This window comes from Elephantulus edwardii, unplaced genomic scaffold (assembly GCF_000299155.1).
Source record: "Elephantulus edwardii isolate Elephantulus edwardi_28Jun2011 unplaced genomic scaffold, EleEdw1.0 scaffold00130, whole genome shotgun sequence".
Taxonomy (NCBI): domain Eukaryota; kingdom Metazoa; phylum Chordata; class Mammalia; order Macroscelidea; family Macroscelididae; genus Elephantulus; species Elephantulus edwardii.
The window spans coordinates 3,743,385-3,763,369 of NW_006399880.1; the positions used below are offsets into that span (position 1 = coordinate 3,743,385).

Below are 19,985 nucleotides of genomic sequence, written 5' to 3' on the forward strand. Positions count from 1 at the left end.
TCAGTGACTGGGGTAATCGGGATGGGAGTGTCAGAGACAGTGCGATTGGCACAGGACAGAGCAGAGTTTAGGGCTGTTGTACATAGGGTCGCTATGACTCGAGGGCACATAACAACAACAAACACTAAGCTGTTTGTACCAGCTCTTGTGCAGAAATGTTCCTTTGTTTGGGTTTCTCTGAAGGAGACTAGATTCAGGTAATACATTTTGGTCAAGGTGTGTTTGACCTCATCTATTACACCAGAAAGCATATGATGGCCACCTGTCTCATTACAAGCAAATGATGGCTTGGCTCGGTGTTTTGGCTCAGGATTTGGCAGCTCTGACGAGGGAACCTCTTTGGTTGTCCATTGCCTTCTCTTTTGACTCACAGCAGCCCTATAGTACTGAGCAGGGCTGTCCCTCTAGGTTTCCAAAGCTGCAGTCTTTATGACAGAATACCGCTACATCTTTTTCCCACAGAACAGTTTTTGGATTTGAACCACCAACCTTTCAGCTAGCAGCTGATCACTTAATACCAGGTCTCTTTGCTTTCTGGTTATCTTATCTAACAGACTTACCCCTCTGGACTTTAGTTTTATAAGCAATACCAAAGGTGGGTGATTTCAATCTGTGGCCCTCAGGCATAGTTTTAAATGTTTTGGGTCAAACATTCTTCTAAGTGGTATAGCACTGGTCTGTCTATTTGCTGTACAGAGGTAAAAGATGGTTATCTTTTGACTTGCTGTGATGCTAAACACTGTGACACTGATGTGTCAGATGCGATAATGGTTATACACAGTCGACAGTGTTTGGTGGAGCTCCCTGATGAAAGGAAGCTTGGAAGCAGGATTTTCGGCAACAAATGACCAGGCATTTCTTCCTCATCTGCCATAGCCTGGAAGTCCACTTCCAAAATAGCTTGCCTCCAGAAACTCTATGAATATGTAGAAACAATGAAACTTATACAAGTGTTCAGGTCTTTCATTCATAGAGTGGCTATGAGTCATCTACGACTCGATGCACCTAACAACAACAATATCCCTCTACCTGGACCAACTTCTTCTTACCCTTCAGCTCTCAGCCTAAAGGTTATATGTCTCTGTTATAGGCAGCTTCTTTAAGCCGTTTATCACAGTATTCCCTGGAAGCAGGGACAATGTCTGCTTTATCCTCCTCTTTGCCCCAGGACTCGGTACAACGCCTGGCCCAGAGCAAGTACTGAGGAAACGTTTGACATAAATGGCTCAAAATACAATAGTTTCTTTAATTAATGTCAGTCTCACGCTGAAGGATGTTTGTCCAGTGATGACTGGGATGGTGTGGGTCTAATTTATAACTACAACATGAGAAGGCTGGGTTCAGACGCTTGCAGGGTCCTGTCCAGACATTTTGTGATTTTGTGCCCACTTTATTTTAGATGGTTATTCTTTCGACTTGAGTAGGCCCCAGTGTAATGGCAACGCTATTACAATGAGGTGAGAATGTTGAGATCCATAGGATTTTCACGGACTGATTTTCAGCAACAAATGACCAGGCATTTCTTCCTCATCTGCCTTAGCCTGGAAGTTCAGCTGGGACCTGTTGTTGAGCATCTTAGTAACATGCAAGCCTGCACTGGTAGAAGGCTGGCAATGGTGCAGAATGTGTATTGGCTGAGAATTGAACCTAGAGCTTCCACAGGGAAGGTTAGAATTCATTCTACTGCTGAACCATCCCTGCTGCTGACTTCAGATGCACATTTTGAAATCTGAATTGCCTCATTATACGGATGAGGAGACCGAAGCCAGGCAGTGAGAAGGCAATGTCCCCAAGATCACTGGAGATTTAGGATCAGAGCCTGGATTCGCATCTACTCAGGCAAGAATTCAAATGCCTTATCTTTGGATTTGGATCCCTGGCAGGAGAGGAAGAACAAAAGAGGAAGCACAGACTTGGCCTCTGTGGGAAATGTGTTCTTTGAAACATACTACCTGCATCTCCTCAGAAGCTGCTTTCTCCTTTCATTTTGCCTTGAATATCCAGGAAGAGGGACTTCCAGCTTATCCAGTGGATTGGGATAATATTCCCTTAAACTCTCTCTAGATTTAAATCATAGCCAACAAGGCTTGTCTTGCTCACATAACTTTCACAGCAATGTGTGACGAGAACTGTTAGTGCACTTATTTTGCAGAAAATGAAACTGAAACCTAGAAAGGGTGGTAGGTCACAGAGATGGAGAGTGGCAGAGTACAGATTAGAATTCGGGCACGCTGGCCTGGTGCCCATGCTCTTAACCACTCTACTCTTCTATAATACAGAAAGTGAAGGCATCAGGCAGTTGTGGTTGGGAGACATCAAATTGGTTTTAACCCATAATAACTCTGTGTGACAGTGTAGAACTACCCCATAAAGAGCAGATTCCAAGGTTTTCCCCCCACAGAAGAGTTGAGCTGGTTCAAACTGCTAACCTTTCCACTGGCAGCCAAATCCTTAACCAGCTTAACCATGGTGCTCCTACCAGAGTTCCCGGACATTGGATTCTTGTGTGTTAACAAGCTGACTCTGACTCAGGGATTTTCAATGCCAGAGAATTTTCCTATAGAGTTTCTTTCCCAGGCTGCAATCTGTGGGACGTGATCACCAGATCTTTTTTCCCATAGAACTGCTAGTGGGTTTGAACTGCCAATGTTTCAGCTAATGGCTGAACATTTAACCACTGTGCCCTTGAAAGCCTTCAGCGAAGGCTGAAGTGTTGTAAATCTATGCATTTTGAGGCAGATCTGATGTGAAACATGCTTTTGTCACTTTGTAAGCCCATGGCCTTGACATACCACTTTACCTATCTGAGCTCGTTTTGTAGTTTGCAAAATAGAAATATTAATATCCTTCTCAAAACTTGTTGTAAAGATTAAATGAGAGAATGGATTCTCATTTTGCATACTTCCTGGCATTTTGCAGAGTCATAACGGCAGCTCCTATCCCTTGCCCGGGGGTCTCGATGGTGCAGTGGATTAAGCATTGGGTTACTAAGAAGTTTGAATCTACCAATGCTCTACGAGAGAAAAAATGGGGTAGTCTGTTCCTGCAATGATTTATAGCCTCAGAAATCCAAAGATACAGTTCTACTCTGAATAAAAAGTGTTATGAGAAAGAATTGACTTAGCAATAGATGATTTAGGTTCTTTGTTTGTTGTGTATTCCTTGTTAATATTATTAGTATTTTGCTGTTGTTAAGGATCTACTATAAATGATGCATGATAGGCTACATCCAAGTGGAAGAATCAAGTCTTGTCTTTATGGGATTCTCACTGTGGACAGATTTGTTTCTGTGGGGAAACAGAGAAGAGAGGTGTTGATCTTGACGTTAAGAAATTGAGAGTCCAAGGAGGTTGTCTGAATTAAAAAATATCTCAACCTAAGAATTACTGAGTCCTTGAGCCAACTGAGCCCCTGCCATTTCCTGTTCCACTGTGACAGTTCATTTCAGAAGTTCCGTCTCTATGTCCCTGGATGCTTCATTCAGGCCTGAGTCCATCAAGGCCATTGGCCTGTGTATTTGACATTTGTTGCGCTCTTTGTCTTTCTGGAGATAACTTGCGCAACTCAGGACTCTGGGCGGGATGTAGCTTTGTCTGCCCACAGTGACTGGGGGTGGGTGGAGAAGGCGCAGGAGGATGTGTGTACAGACTGAAGCTGAGTCCCTCATTTGTGCCTTCATAACTCTCAGAAAAATCTGGAAAATTGTTATAATCACTGCATTTTAAAATGTGGAATTATAAAGAAAGAATTTTCCAGGATTGTAACATAACTCCCTTCTTCCTACAACCTTGTTAACCGTCTTCAAGGTCTCTTCAGGGAAAATCTGATAGGGTTACCAAGTAAAATCCAAGATGCCTGGTTGAATTTTAATATTTTATAAAATGATGCATAATTTTAAAGTATAGTTTTATCCCTTGCAATATTTGGGATATACTTACATTCTTAATAGTTCTCATGGTGTCGTGTGTGGCTTGTTCGACTGCTAGCCAAAAGGCCACTTGCATCTTTGGCTGTTTGAATGCACCAGTGTGTCCTCCGATTAACAGCCTCAGAAAACCAATGGAAAGTCACTATGATTTGGAATGGACTCTATGGCAGTGAGCTTTGTTTAGCCAGAAATGATTCATGGTTTGAGCATGGTAATGGATTTATGGCAGGCCCGTCTCTGTGGGTCTTTCCTAGTGCACCGTGCCAAAATAAACTGCAGCCTTGAACCATTGCACAGCCTCCTTTCCTGTAGGCCGTGGGCACTGACAGAGGCTGAACACTGAAAGGGAAAAGAGCACTTATTCATGGTTTATATGAAACTCAGATCTAACTGGGCATTTTATGTTCTTGTGTGCGTTATCCAGCGACCAGACTTGCCATTCAGTGTTTGATTGTTTAGGGATTTGTTCCTTACCCTTACTCCGAGCCAGGAAGCTTCACGAGGTCTAGCCCTGTCTCTCATGTTCCCCGCTGATCCCAGGTACCTATCTGAGTGTGTGGGGTGCTCATGCTCGTTACAGGTTACCGAGTGTATCAGTGTGACTCTTCCCCGGCCAGCCCCATTTCCGCAGACTTAACCTGCCAATTCCAGAGCCTCTCATGTATATTGGCTGCCCTAACAGGCTAGATCAGAAAGAGACTTCATGGTGGTCCTGGCCCAACAGTGATTTTTATCAAAGGGGAACCTGAGGACCAGATAGAGAGTTCAACTACAGACAGGCTACTAGTGACTCTGGAGCCATTTCCTAAGTCTGATTACTCACAGAACTAGTCGTTCTTTCCTCGGAACCCCAGGGTACCTGAGCCCCTACCTTGTGAGGGCTTGTTTTACATTATTGTTTGAAATGTAGATCCTTGCTTTGCATTACTCCTCCATTACACGTGAGTACTGACTAAGGGGCAAGCTCATCTGACTGGGTTGGCAAATCCATTGCCGAGCAGAGATCTGCTTTCAGGAAATATGAATGAATCAGTGAACCAATTAATGGATTGACTATGCTACTTATCAGGAAATGAGTTGTCTATCAAAGTGGGAAGGTGATAGTATGTTGGAAATAGTAAGTAGTATTTGGAAAGGGGAAATCTAGGCATGAAAAGCTATGCATTCCAGTGATCTCCAAGGCCCTGCCTGATCTGTGCCCAGCCCACCTGCCTAACTTCCTTGCCCTCTACATTCCCCTCACTCGCTGTTATGTATCAGCTATGCTGGTGTTTCCATTCCACACATTGGCCAAGCCCGTTGCCACCTCCTGCCCTTTGCCCTCTGTGTACTACATGCTCTGACATTCCTGGATTCCTTCTCACGCTTCAGTTGCCAGCCTTGTAGGCTCTCTGGAAGCCTCTTGACTATCACGACTCTAAAGTAGCTTCCTCTCACCAGATCTCCCATCACTTTCACTAGAGCGGGCCAAAGCTTATTCCCTTCAAAACACTTCTCATTAGCACGAGGAAGAAAACTAAGCCATTCGCTGACTCAATCTTTGTCTCCTCATTTGAAAGGAAGCTTCAGCAGGGCAAGAAGTTTACTTCTCCATTCACTGCTCTAGTCCCAGGGCCTAGAACTGTATCTAACCTATAGAATGTAGTTGTTATTGTTGTATACTGTTGAGTCGGAAGTGACCCATAGCTGACCCTTCAGTGGGTTTTCAGAGACAGTAAATCACACGAGAGGAGACTGCGTATCTCTCTCCAACCGAACAGCTGGTGGATTTGAACCATGTGCTTCTGAGTTGATGGCACAGCTCCTTACCACCAGGCCACCAGAGCTCCCTTAGTGGAGAAGGCACTCTGTAAATGCTAGTTGGGTGAAAGAATGACTTTGGACTTTTTTCTCTAGCTACACCTCTGATCCCTGAGCTTTAAAATAAACAGAACTAACTGACATCAAAGTCCCCTTTGACCTCTGATAATCTGAAGTTCTATGGCATGTTTTTTAATTTGTTTTTCTTTTACAACACTTTATGTTGAAAACACAGGGAATGCAATGATTATGCAAACTCCAATCAATTGCGCAGGGCATGTGAGGGGTATCCCAAGGCTGAGAACTCAGTGAGAAAAAGGCTTTTGGTGAATTTAGTAGGACCTGCCTCAGGTGAGGCCTGGGTGTTTGCTCCTCTTGTACCAGTGAGCATTGCACAACTGAGCTGACTTTATGAATCTGAGTGTGCCCCACCCAGACCTAGCTTTAGAACTTTGTCAGCAGGCATCCTTTGAGAATGACACAGAAAACCTTCCTTGGTTAATGCTTCCTAAGAGATTTTGCTTAATCCTCAAACCAAATGCTAATTTGAGTAAGGTATTACAGGCTTCTCCTAATGCCTTTCCCCTTCACCTGGTTTCAGACAACTTCTTTGGCAGCAATTCTTTTGCCCGCTTGTTCAATCCTGCTGCAACTGGAAGATGTTACTCAGAACCCACAAATCCAGGGGGGAGAGCCCTGCAGAATCCCTCCTAGAAAGGCCCTGTGAGTTAGCTCAGTGACAGAAATTTCCATACTCAGAATGCCACGCACTGTGCTACTCTGGGCTGGCTTGCATCCCAAGCAAAGCTAACAACTGGGAAACTTCACAGTGCTAACAGGAAACAGAAAGAGGGAGTCTTCTGAATTTAAGACAACTTGGGCTCTGTTTGCTTATTCTAACTTCAGGGACTGTGCCACAGCCTACCTGCTCTCCTGGGTGGGATTGGAAGTCCTCTCCTGTACACCCATAGCCTTGAGCCAAGTTCTGACAGCTGGCATTACCAGTGTTGACTTATCTAGGAGCTGACCTAGGTCTTGTCTAGGTTTAGTATTCTTTTTGTGGTTGTTATGTAGCATTGAGTCGAAAGTGACTCATAGCTAATCCACTACAGAGTTTTTTTTGTTTTTTGTTATTTTTTTTTTTCACCTTCAAGTTGCTTTTATTGGCAGACACTACAGAGTTTTGAGACGTAGTGGATCACATGGGAGGAGATTGCCCATCTTTTGTCCTGGAGCAGCTAGGGGATTAGAACTATGAGCCTTTGGGTAGGCAGCACAATTCCTTACTACTAAACCACCAGAGCTCCCTAGGTCTAGGTCTTGTTGTTGTTGTGTACTGCCAAGTAGGAACCGACACATAGCTGACCCTCTAGCCAGTTTTCAGAGGCAGTAAGTTTCACAAGAGGAGACTGCCCATCTTTCCTCATGGGACAGATAGTAGATTTGAACCACATATGTTTGCACTGGCAGCACAATTTTTTACACTTGCTATGTGCTCTCATATCACCTGCAACTTATAGAGACCCTATGTACAACAGCTTTGAACCAGTCTGACTCCAACATATGTAAAGCCATTGCCCGGGTTATCGTGTCAATCCATCTCATCCATGGTCTTCCTCTTCTGTGCTGTCCCTCCACCCATCCAAGCATGATGTCCTTCTCCAAAGACTGGTCCCTCCTCACCATGTGCCCAAATTATGTGAGACAGAGCTTCAGAATCCTTGCCTCCAAGGAGAAACTTGTTTTCACCCTCTCTGAGACAGACCTATTTGTTTTCTGGTGCTCTATGGTATATTCAGAACTCTTCTCTAGCACCACGACTCAAAGGAAATACATCGATTCTTATTCTGTCATCCTTAGTCAGCTCTCTGATATGTAGCAAGTAATTGTGAAGAACATAGCCTGGAGCAGGTGCACCTTAGTCCCTAGACTGACATCATTGCTCCTCAGCACTCGGAGAGATCTCTAACTGCACACTTCCCAATGCCATTCATCTTTTGACTCCCTAACTGCTGGTGACAAGAGTTTTGATTGTGGAACTGCAAGCTGAAATTTTTAACAACCTCAATCTCTTCTCCATCCATCATGGTGCTGCCGATTGGCCTAGTGGTGAGAATCTTTGTCTTTTGAGGTTAAGCTTCAATCCATATTGAACACTACACTCCTTCACCTTCTGCAGTAAATGCTTCAGGTCCTTCTCAGTTTCGGCAGGCAAGGTTGTGTCATCTGCGTAAGGTAGGCTGGGTTGTTGATGAGTCTTCCTCCAATCCTGATGCCACACTACTCCACATAAAATCAAGCCTCCTGAATGATCTGGTCCACATATAGATTGAAAAGGTATGGAGACAGGATGCATCCCTGACACACTCCTTTCCTAATTTTGAACCATGTGGGATTTCCTTCCTCTTCTGACGACTGCCTACTGGTCCAGGTATAAGTTTCGCATGAGCACATGCAACTGTTCCGGGATTCCCATTTTTCTCAAGGTTAGTTACAATTTGTTGTGATCCACACAGTCAAATGTCTTTGCAGAGTCAAGGAAGCACAGACATTCCTCCAGTACTCTTTGCTTTCAGCCATCTTACAACTTAGTCATCCCTATATCCTACTTGTTTGGCATAGAATTGATACACAATGTGTCTTCAGTTATGTGTGTGGAAAGGGAGGACTCTATTGGGGTTATATGTGATACTAGAACTAGATTTATGAGAAAGCTGAAAATTGTCCAATATTTTTGTGCAGTGGTCTGGCACTCAAATTTAGCCCTATCCAGACTTCCTTAAAAGGCCAGAGATGAGTGAAAGATATCAGTCACAAAAGGACAAATACTGCATAATGCTACTGTTATGAAATAGGACTGGCATCGAGTTTGGAGGGAAACTAAGAAAAGAGGGGATAAATAATGTACATTACACTGAAACAAATGAGGGAGAAAACTGTTTAAAAGGGATACGTGATAGGTATTATTTGCATGACAAGAGTCCAGAATAAGAGCTGCATAGTAAAGTTGATGTGGGGATTGTATAATAATGAAATTTTTTTTTCCTTTTCAAAGAGAAAAGCGAACTGGGGGTCGGGGAAGGCAGGGAGAAAAATGTGCGACCATGAATGAATGGAAGTCCAAGTTCTCTATAATCTTTTGTTAAAATCTCAATTTAAAAAAGGCAGCAGCACTAAGAACAGGTTCTAGAGTCCTATTTTGGGCAGTAATGTTGATATTCTTATTTAGTTTATAAAATAATGTTTTCTTTTTTCTTTTATAAAAAGGTATTGAGTTCATAGTGTTATTGAAAGAATGAACATGAAATGGTACAGATCATACACATGTTCAGTGTTGGTTGTGATTACTATATTCAGTAAGGTCTTTTCTCCTGTGAAAGTTCTGTTTATTTGGGCACTGTTGAGTCAGCTATGGCTCAGAGCTATACTCCATGAACAACACACTTGAACCTTGCCTCATCCCATGCCATCCTCATGAGCTCTTTTTTTAAACTATTATTAATTTTAATGAAAATTTACAGAGACTTTAGATTTCCATTCTTTCATTGTTGCACTTTTCTCCCTGCCCCCAGTACACTCTTGAAAAGTAAAAGAAAAATTCTTTGATTGTTTTACAATCCCTGCCCCCAGGTCCACTCCACTCCTTCGTCTGGCCCCTCAGGATCTCATACGCTCAAGCCCACTGCTGCCGTCACTGTGTCCCTCCATCATTTTGGGATCTTCCTCTCTTTCTCCGACCCTCCACCTTTCCCAGTAGGATGCCTTTTCCCAAGGACTAGCTCCTTCTGACAACATGTCAAAGTGGGTAAGATGAAGTTTCACCATCCTCTCCACTGGACCAACAGGCAACATTATGATAGAAGGAGAAAAGATGGAAGTTTTCAATGGTTTCTCTTTTTTTGATTCCACAATCAACACCCAGAATAACAGCAGTCAAAAAACCCTATTGTTAAGGACCTCTTCAAAGTGCTAAAAAGCCAGGATGTCAGTTTAAAAACTAAAGTGAACTCAATCCAAACCACAGTCTTTTCAATTGCTTCCTATACAACCTTGCATTGGATAATTACTGATGATAATAGAAGAATTGATGCCTTTGCATGGCCATGTTGGAGACGAGTACTGAATAGCTCATGGATTGCCAAGACAGAAAACAAGTCTATTTCAGAGGAAGTGTAACCAGGGTGCTCCTTAAAGGCAAGGATCGTGAAACTTCGTTGGCTCTGAGATTTCTGTTTGGAATTGTTGGCATCATCTCAAGAAGAACTTCTCTAAACTTTGTTCCCTAAAGTCAGTCCCCTTTCTAGTCATCCCCTCACTCCTACCCTGGGCCCCCATAATGCTTTTAGTTGTATCTCTAAAGGACTTCCACTGGATTTGGAGGGTTTCTAGGGCAGAGATAATCTCTGATTACCTTGCCCCTTCTAGCTCAATCCTGAATGAAGGAATGCATGAGGAATCATTTGATAAAGCATCTTGAGAAAAAGCTACTGAGCTACTGAAGGGAAATAGATGGGACTGTCTCTGCTCCTTTTTCACCAAGACGAGTCCTTCACTTCACCCTGTCTCCACACCACCATGGGATTGGTCCTAGGGCTCTGGGTTCATGTATTGGGTATATATATATATATTTGTGTGTGTGTGTGTGGGTGTATTGGTTCTCATCTTCATTTGCTCACACATGCTTGTCTTCACCTTCCCTCAGGATGAGCATTTCTGCGATTTTGTGGACAATCTCACAGAGTATGAGACCAAGAACATCTTGGCATCCCCCATAATGAATGGAAAGGATGTGGTGGCCGTAATCATGGCTGTGAATAAAGTGGATGGGCCTCACTTCACCAACAGAGATGAAGAGGTAAAGGAACAGTAGAAATCCCTGGGGATACACATACTAGCATTTTCCTCCAGCAAATTAAGGTCCCCTGACCTGTGGTTTGGCCAGGACTCAGTCTGCACATCCGAAAGGCAGCAGGTACTCACTCTGATAGGATCTGAGTAGGATCACCATAGGGCAGAATAATAGTTAACATGTTGGGTTTGAAATTCAAAATGTAGAGAGAGTTGTTCTGACTCGTCAATGTCTAATGGTTCAGCTTGTTGTTGTTGTTGTTGCTATGTACCATCAAATCAGAACTGACCCATAGTGACCCTCCAGTGGGTTTTCAGAGGCAATTAATTGCATGAAAGGAGATTGCCCATCCTTCTCCGGTGGAGCGGCTGGTGGCCTTGAACTGTGTGCCTTTGGCATTATAGCACAGCTTCTTGCCAGTAGAGTTTCCAAGGCCATACATCGTGACAGGAGCAGAATGCCAGCTCCTTCTTCCTCAGATTTACTGCTGAGTTTAGCAGCCAAGTACTTTAGCCACTGAATCCCTAGCAATTTTTATCATTTACCAAAGAAATGAAAAATTCAGTAAATAGCAGTCATTTTTCATACATACACTATCAATGCCAACATTCTTAATTCTCTGAGTTTCGTATTGTTGTGACTCAACATTTTATGATTCTGCACTCTATGATCCATTTACCTAATTGCCTCTGATGGTGTTTTGAAATACTCAGACATCTGATGATGGTGGCAGGAGCCAAAGCATGAATATCTTCATCTCATCTTATGTTCCGCGTGCTGCTTGCTTTTCAGATTCTCCTGAAGTACCTCAATTTTGCAAATTTGATCATGAAGGTGTACCACCTGAGTTACCTGCACAACTGTGAGACTCGGCGTGGCCAGGTAATGGAATGTGCCTTGTAGCTGAAGCATTGAAGCAGCCAGGGCTGGAAAGATGGGTGGAGAAACCTGGCAGCTACACACCATCTCTGCTCTTGCCTCTCTAGAGTTGTGACATAGTGGGCATCCATAAAACCTATGTCTCAGAGCGGTCATGTGCACACATTTTTATGAGAGAAATCTCTTTCTTGAGTTGGAATCCCTGCTTGTTTATTTATTAGCTCTGGCACATCATTTCCCAAGTTGAAAATGAAGAATCATTATGGCACCACCTTAAAAAGATTGCTATCAACAGCAAATGAGGGCATTTGTAGTCAATGAGTTAGTCAATTAATGTCACTTTTATGTTATTATTAACAACCTGTAAGGTAAAGGTAATGAAAAGAATTTAATCTAATACAAGCAGACTGTAACAACCTGTAAGGTAAAGGTAATGAAAAGAATTTAATCTAATACAAGCAGACTGGCTACCTGGTCTCTCTGAGCCTCATTCTCCCCATCTGTAAAATGGGGCTAATGATCTGCCTATGTTAAGTTATTGTAAGGATTAAAGGAGATAAACTCTAGAGAATATTACAGAGTTGTTATTCTTCTCTCATTAAATAAGTTGTGTGCTTTACACTTTTTTTTTTTTAAATTTCTCCAGATCTTGCTGTGGTCTGGGAGCAAAGTCTTTGAAGAGCTTACAGATATTGAGAGACAATTCCACAAAGCCCTGTACACAGTCCGCGCCTTCCTCAACTGTGACAGATACTCTGTGGGCCTCTTAGACATGACCAAGCAGAAGGTGAGATAAAGTCCCGACGAGCATTTTAAAGAAATGGTTATGTGTGCTCTGAATGGGGCCCAGATTCCTGCCACCACTGGATTGCATGGGAAAGAGCTGGGAGAACTTGGGTGGTTATGAAAATTTTACATAAATTTTCCTATTAACTGAAGAGAAGAGGGCCAACTTTACAATCTAGGCAAGATGAGTAGAAACCTATAACCTGTATTTTCCCTGGTTTTGTTGTACACTACTGTGTGGATTTTAACTCAGAATGACCCTATGTGGCAGAAAAGAGATGCCTGTAAGGTCTTATGAGCTAATTTTTCTTTTTAAATATTTTTTAATATGCCAGCAATTTTTCCTGGTAATAAATTAATATTGATAGTTACCAAAAAAGTCCAAGAGAAATGCTTTTGGGCATGTGTACACCCAAGTGTATGCAGAAGGACCTTCCTTGACAGCAATATCAGGTTGTGGTGGATATTTTGTATGTGTGTTGGTTTGGTTTGGTGGGGTTTCTTTAAAAATGCGTATTTATTTACAAAGTTTGAGTACATTGATTTTCACAATATATTTAGTCATTGACGAGTAGTGAGTGGCATATCTTTCACAGTGAATCATGATGAAGATGATTTGCATATCTGAAGATTTCAATTGTCGTTTCAGTTCCTGGAAGCTAAAAGCCTGACAAAGAGAACAGCTTATGAATCACTTGATCTGGGCTCCCAAGTGTGCAGATGAGGGCCTACCAGCCCTGCCTACGGTCACAAAGCCAGTGGGACTGTGCTGGACCATCAGGCAGGTGTGAGGGCCTCAGGGACAGGCAGAGATGACACAGCACCAGCTCACACTGGAAAAGGTTTTGCTTTCTGTCAAAGACTCGAACCTCGAGTGCTCTTTCATAGTTCATAACTTGAGTGACTCAGCTGCCCTGGAGACAAAGTCATTCTCAGTTTACAGCCTCTCAATCAACTGTGAGTGCTGGGGCCATTTCTGCTTTTCTCCTGAGGTGTTTGGATCTGGGCCACGATAGGGGTACCCTCAGAATTTCTGTCTTGGGGTATCTCCTCTTGCTTGAAACTCCATATCAGCAGAAGGAACTAACACGTCATCCACACTCACAAACAAGCCATCACTGTTCGAGTCCATTTGCAGGCAGCTCATCCTAATCACTCATTCACAGTCACCGGCTCAACAGCTCTGGCCGAGCAGCCGCCCGGGCCGTAGGTCAGTATCCTATGCAGTGATGAGATTTCTTAGCACTGCAGAAATGCTCCTTCTGGTATTTCCTGTAATGTGCAAGCATTTCTACAACTTCCTATGATTTACTGCCTCAGTCTAAAGGTGGCAAACCACCATGCTGCTGGCAGACAAAAAATGCTCAGTGGGCGGAAGATGGGCATCTCCTCTCACCCTATTTATGAACTGCCTCTGAAAACCCTCTGGAGGGTTGGCTACAGGTCGGTTCCGACTCCACAGCACATAACAAGTGGGCATGTGAAACTCATTTATGAGTTAAAGAATATAACATCTTGCCAGACAATAATTTTTTGTTTTTACTTTTTAAACCCCAAATAAATTTATATATATAAAGCGATCTTCAGATTCCCATGTGGTTCTAATTTTTGCTACTCTCCACACTGCAGTAGAAGCAGGCTGAAGTCCTGTTTTCATGGACGTCCTGCTTCTCCAGCACTTCTCTGTTAGGTTTCCGTCTGCTTTGGTTGCAGGTTATTGGCTTTCCCACGGGGCGATTTGTTCAGAAACTGGGTTGTGTACCCTAGAGTCAGAATCAACTCAGAGCAGACCCTTTAGAGGGTTTTCAGAGGCAGAATATTGCACAGGAGATTTCACATTCTTCTCCTGAAGAAAAAAAGTGATGGATTTGAACCACATGCCTTTGGGTTGGCAGTGCAACACCTTACCGCTAAGCCAACAGAACTCCTTTTTGTTATTATTATTTAGAAAAGGCCTCCTGTTGTCAAGTTCATCTCAGCAAATGGATGAATTGTTGTAGACCCTTCACCTTTCAGGAGTGGTGAGCCGACACGGTGGAGAGAGGCACGTTCTGCAGCCAGCCTCAAAGACTGGACGTGAACCTGCTGCACAGCACAGTCACTGGTCTTCTCTGAAAAATAGGAGACTGGGGGACCCAACAAAAAAAACCAAACCAAACCCAAAAACCCCACACTAAGAAACTACTTTCCTGACCTGGCAGAATCACACTAAGTGGACGTGTGTCGCTCCTTGTAGAGACCACCAACAAGAGGTCAATGACTTCACTTCAGCTTCCTCTGGGGAACACAGGCACTCACTCTATTTCCTTCTGATTTGGTTGTGTGGTGGCTATGGGCCCACCAGCTGTGGGAAGGAAGGAGATATGGCTTCCAGACTCACAGCCTTAAGACCTCAGGGGACAGGTCACTCTGGCCTACAAGCTCAGCCTGAATTGGAATTGACTTGGTGATGGTGCCTCTGGGTTATCCCAAGCCCTGCCCCGCACATGTGACATCTAATACACAGTGTGCTGAACAGAATGTGGGCCTTTCAGTGATGACAAGGCCGAACAGGGCTAGTCAGTGGAAGGACTGGAAAGGCAGTCCTGCCAAGAGAGCAAGTGTTCCTAAGTTCAGAAGAGGAATGGTGGTGTTACACATCACACGTCACCAGTAGGGTGAATTCTAATAATCCTCGTTACCAAGCCAACAGGATGATGCCTTTTTTGTCAAGGAATACTCATGACCTTGATGTAGGTGATACTGTCATCAGATACTGAAGTAATTAGATGTAAGATACAAGAATGATGAAACAGAAGAAAGCCCTGGTGTCTTTAAAATTCACCATCTTCCTTTAAAGTTCAGGTGGAAAATTAGGAACACTCACAATCCAAAGGTGTGAGCGTGACAAGCAAGGCATGCCATGTCAGGGCAGGTGCCTCCTTTATTAAGAGGAAGGTCGCTGTCTATGTAGGGGTCCACCATAAAGATGCTGTAAGCCACAGAACTCTGTCCCCGGGAAGAAGCTGCAGCTGACCTGTCCATCTGGACTCATTCCCAGGTGTCCATGATTTGGATTTTGTGGGTCTTTGTGAGTATTTAGCTAATTCTGTGTTGTTTGAAGGGGCTGGGACTGTCTCTCCATACATAAACTGATCTTTCTCACAATCACTTTTATAAAGAAAGAGCATTTTGAAAGGTGTTTGACCATTTCTCTTGGAAGGAGGCTGCCATTAATATCAGATGAGATTCCTGATGATGCCAGCCACTCAAGCTGGTCATCCAAGCACTTTACAGCAGAGAATAAGAGATGCACAGAATTACCATTATATGTTAAAAGTATATAAGTTAGCTGCTGATTAGATTAATTGTTCTATTTCTAGAACTTTCTGTGATCACTTTCACCTTTGGTCATAAGCCTGTTTTAGTCTTCCTTGGAAACTTCTTGGTGGTATGTTCGTTGTCTTTATTATCCGTCAGCCTTGTATAAACTATGGCTAGACTTTGAAGAATCCACCACTGACAGACAAGAAGAATCACCAGTGCTGAGAATTATCCCAAGGTGAAGAAATATTTGAAATGAGTGATTCAAAATGAAGGCAGAAAGAGCCATACTTGACTATGACTTTGTACACCATAGTTCTCTCCGGGGCTTTCAGCCTTTTAAAAAGTTTTGAGTTATGTTTTATACAGAAATAAACCTTTGTTTTTAAAAGCAAAAAAAAAAAAAAAAGAGAGAGAGAGAGAGAAAGACAGAGCAGAACATGTAACCATGTCTTCCTCATTCTCCAAATTCTCCTTGGCAATACAAAAGTTGTCATCACACAGGTAGGGGTAGAAATACGACTTTGAGTTTTCATTAAATTGGAAGTCCTCAATCTCCACCTTGTCATGAAACACCACCATTAAGCCCCTAGCCAGCAGAAAAACAGAACTGTAATAGTTAACCTCTAATAACAAGAACAACTATCTTATGGGAGCATATTGTCAAGTTTTTCCCTTAGGAGCTGCTAGGTGGAATCGAACTCTCAATCTTTCACTTAGCAGCTGAGAGCTTAATCACTGTGCCAGCAGAGTGATGTTTCCCCTAGTCAGTTGAAAGAATATATATATGAGAAGGCTGATAAAGAAAAGTGGTAAAGGAATTTCTATATAGGCTGAAAGTCTAGAAAAAGGAAGTTGCCAATTTCAAGAATTATCAGAAAATATACTGAAAGTGTTCTGTTGTACATAGAACAGAACAGAACAGAACACTTTCACAAAGATGCTCACCACTGGACCAATTGGCAGCATCAGGATGGATGGTGAAGAGATTGAGATTGTACACAGCTTTAGTTTGCTTGGCTCTGTAGTCAACAGTCTTGGCACCAGCAGCCAGGAAATTAAAAGGTGCATTGCCATGGGAAAGTCTGCTGTTAGGGACCTCTCCAAAGTACTGAAGAGCAATGGTGTCTCTCTGGAGACTAAGGTGCGTCTGATACAGGCTATGGTCTGCGCAATCACTTGTTATGCATCAGAGAGTTGGACAATGACCAAGTAGGATAGAAGGAGAATTGATGCCTTTGAGCTGTGGTGCTGGAGAAGAGTATTGAGAATACCATGCATGGACTGCTAGGAAAACAAACAGATTTGTCCTGGAAAGGGTTAAACCGGGTAGCTCCTTGGAGGCAAGGATTCTGAGGCTCCGTCTAACATACTTTGGACATGTTGTGAGGAGAGACCGGTCCTTGGAGAGGGACATCATGCTTGGGAGGGTGGAGGGACAGTGCAGGAGAGGAAGGCCCTCTATGAGGTGGAATGATTCAGTGACTGGGATAATTGGGATGGGAGTGTCAGAGACGGTGCGACTGGCACAGGACAGAGTGGAGTTTAGGGCTGTTGTACATAGGGTCGCTATGAGTCCCAAGCGACTCAACGGCACATAACAACAACAACAACATACTGAAAGTTGGATGGAAATTCTTTCCCTATGGCTTGTGTATCCTAGATGACCCAGACAGTTGAAAGGGAGCTAGATGCTTATGTTCGATCTGTCAGAATATGCAAGGGTCATTTGCAGCTCAGGGTGGACCCCAACTATGTCTTCCAAATCAGCTCTCTTCTTGTTTTTTCTTGATCTATCTCAGATTCTTGGAGTTGATCATTCTATGCTTTGGAACTCAGTAATCAGTCTGGATTTATGACCAAAGAACCCAGGACTCAGGCTTCTCTCAGTTCTATTTTGTATCTTTGACCCTGGTATACATGATACACAGACGAAGTTATTGTTGTTGTAAAGTGCCACTGAGTCAGCTCTCACTCAGCGCCCCTGTGTACAACAGAGCAAAACTCTAATTCTGTGCTGTTCTTACAATCTCTCTTGTGCTTAAACCCATTGTTGTAATCTCATCTAGTTGAGGGTCTTCTTTCTTTTTCTTACCTTCCACTTTTCCAAATACAAAGTCTTTCCCCAAGGACTTGTCCCCCAACCCCCGATAACATGACCAAAATACATAAGAAGTCTCATCATCCTTGCCTCTAAGATACATTCTGGCTGCACTACTTCCAGGACAATGTGTTTGTTCTTTTTGATAGTTCATGTTGTTTTTGTTGTTAAGTGCCATCAAGTGGTAGGCAACTCATAGCGATCCTGTGAAGGAGAGTCCTCAACACTTGGGTGTCTTTCATTCTCTCTCCAAGTTCATAGGGTTTCCGGAGGCAAGCTATTATGAAGTGGATGCCACTCCTCCTTCCAAGCTTGTTTTAATCAGGGAGTTTCACCCAACACTGTCCACCATGGATAACCAGTCATTAACGCATTTGACACATCCGTGTCACAGTGTTCAGCCTCACAGCAACCACAAGTGACTGCGGGACGGCAACTTGTACACCAGCAATAGGACCTAGAGGAATGTCTGAACAAAAACAATGAAAGACAGGCCCGGCTCTCGGGCCCTTCAGTGTCTTAAACCCGGCACACCCTGTAAGAGTCAAGATTTGTTATATATATATATATCTGGTCTGGCCGCCATCTTAAGTCCTTTGTCCTTCTTTTTTCCCAGTTCACTTCCTGAAAGGACCTCAGGAACAAAGGAGTGACTCTAACTCCTACTGTATGAACCTTACTCCAGTAAGAGTATGCCAAATGTTCGGGGCCCTTGCTAATGAGCCCGCTCATTTACAAATTAGCCAATTGCCATGCGCGGCCTCCATCTTACCTCACAAGTTCCCCAATCCTCTTGTATCTTCCTGCCCCTCACTCAGTCTTTGCCACTTCCAGCACCAATAAAAACCGTTGTCTCAAAGTGCTGGGGGCTCTGCCACTTGGCCGCTGAGTCTGTTTGTGTCTGTAGAGTCCCTGCTCTAGAGTTTGTAATAAAATCCCTCATGTTCTTGCAATAGATTTCGGCTCCCTGGTGTCCTTTGAGGGACTCGCGATTGTGGCACAACAGCCCAAATACTGGCAAACTCCTTTCCCCAGTCCCCCAGTTCCACTGGCAAGTCTGCGCTGCCTACCCCCACGTGGGCCAAAAGAACACCACACAAGTGCCCTGAGCCCTCAAATCTGCCGTGCCTCTTTGATAGTTCATGTTATATTAAATATTCTTCATTAGCTTGCCAAGTAGACCTCCCAGTTATGTTGAGTGAATAAGCGTATCACTGAACTTGGCAGATTTTAGACCTACCTAAAAGTCTAGGTGGGCTTAGAGGTTTCCAGAGTTGGCAGTACATCAGAATCCTGTGAGAAGCTGCTTTAAAATTGTGAGCTCCATTTATTGAGTTATTGTTGTTAGGTGGCTGTCGAGTCAGTTCCAATCTGTTCGGAGCCTGGGTTTAACAAAACAGAGCATCACTCAGTCATGCACCCTCCCCACAATTGTTGCTGTGCCTGAGCTCATTATTGCAGTCACTGTACCAATCCCAACTCATGGAAAGCTGTGTTTTTTGCTAGCCCTCTACTTTTCCAAGCACGAGGTCCTGCTCCATGGATCACATGCCCAGTACATAAGACAACACTATCAATCATCATTTCTTAAAGGAATGTTCTTTTTGGCTTTCTTGGGCTGAGTTCTCTACAATAGCCAATCCTATTCTCCTTGAGGAAAGTTAATTTTCCTTGAGAATTTTATCTCAAGGCAATGACTCACGCTGGTGGTAGAAGCTGGTAGATACAGTCCAAAGGTCAGACATCAGGATTAAGGATTCTTCTGACTCACTAGTTACGTATCTGTAAGGGCTGAGGGAGTCAAGATCAGCAGGAAATACAACTGGCCACTGGCTCAAGTCGATGACATAAGTATCAGAAACAAGAATAAGTAAAAAAGATTTTCCAGAATGTTTGTACATCCAGAATGCAGGCTGTACTCCCAGGAGAACTCCTTTTTAACAGATTGGCTGCTCATAGTATATCTCATTGTGGTGATGACAGCATATATCAGATCATGACATGGAGGATGACTACATCATTACATTCCTAACACACATCTTAAGTGCCAAACCACTGAGAATCATGGTCCAGCCAAGTTGGCAATTATTTTTTATGTTGCTTTGCATACAAAATTAATATACATTGTGTTTCATCTATATATATTGTCTTTCAAACATTTTTTCATTAACATAATATTTGATATGATCATTCACATACATTATGTTTTGGGAGTTTTTCTCCACATACATTATGTTTTTGACCGTTTGCACTCTTCCTGGATGATACCCTTGATATCCTCCCACAACTCATCTGGCCTTCGTTCATTAGTGTTCAAAGCCTCAAATCTGTTCCTGAGA

At 43.3% G+C, this 19,985-nt stretch overlaps 2 protein-coding genes across 3 annotated transcripts in view; one reads left to right on the forward strand and one right to left on the reverse strand.

Moving 5' to 3' along the window:
* The window catches only part of PDE6A (phosphodiesterase 6A, cGMP-specific, rod, alpha), a 121,973-nt gene that overhangs the window by 3,909 nt on the left and 98,079 nt on the right, over nt 1-19,985 (forward strand). The window contains exons 2-4 of one of the 2 annotated variants that reach the window (XM_006893703.1): nt 10,431-10,583; nt 11,370-11,459; nt 12,103-12,243. In XM_006893703.1, coding sequence (XP_006893765.1) covers nt 10,431-10,583; nt 11,370-11,459; nt 12,103-12,243 — 384 coding nt within the window. The remainder of the gene's footprint in view (nt 1-10,430; nt 10,584-11,369; nt 11,460-12,102; nt 12,244-19,985) is intronic. The other variant, XM_006893704.1, reaches the window with a different exon arrangement.
* Nucleotides 15,188-16,127, reverse strand: LOC102844660 (DPH3 homolog). Its single transcript, XM_006893739.1, has 3 exons — nt 15,976-16,127; nt 15,837-15,863; nt 15,188-15,392 (listed from the first exon to the last, which is right to left on the reverse strand). Exons 1-3 carry the CDS (start codon nt 16,125-16,127, stop codon nt 15,188-15,190), a joined length of 384 nt encoding a protein of 127 aa, XP_006893801.1.

What these genes read in the sequence shown, in the direction of transcription:
- LOC102844660 (XM_006893739.1), bottom strand. Translation starts at nt 16,127, where the DNA reads ATGGTGGTGTTTCATGACAAGGTGGAGATTGAGGACTTCCAATTTAAT. An exon ending in ATGGTTACATGTTCTGCTCT is followed by an intron (nt 15,864 to 15,975) that starts GTCTTTCTCTCT and finishes AGCCCCGGAGAG; the next exon opens with AACTATGGTGTACAAAGTCA. An exon ending in GTGTACAAAGTCATAGTCAA is followed by an intron (nt 15,393 to 15,836) that starts GTATGGCTCTTT and finishes TCTTTATAAAAG; the next exon opens with TGATTGTGAGAAAGATCAGT.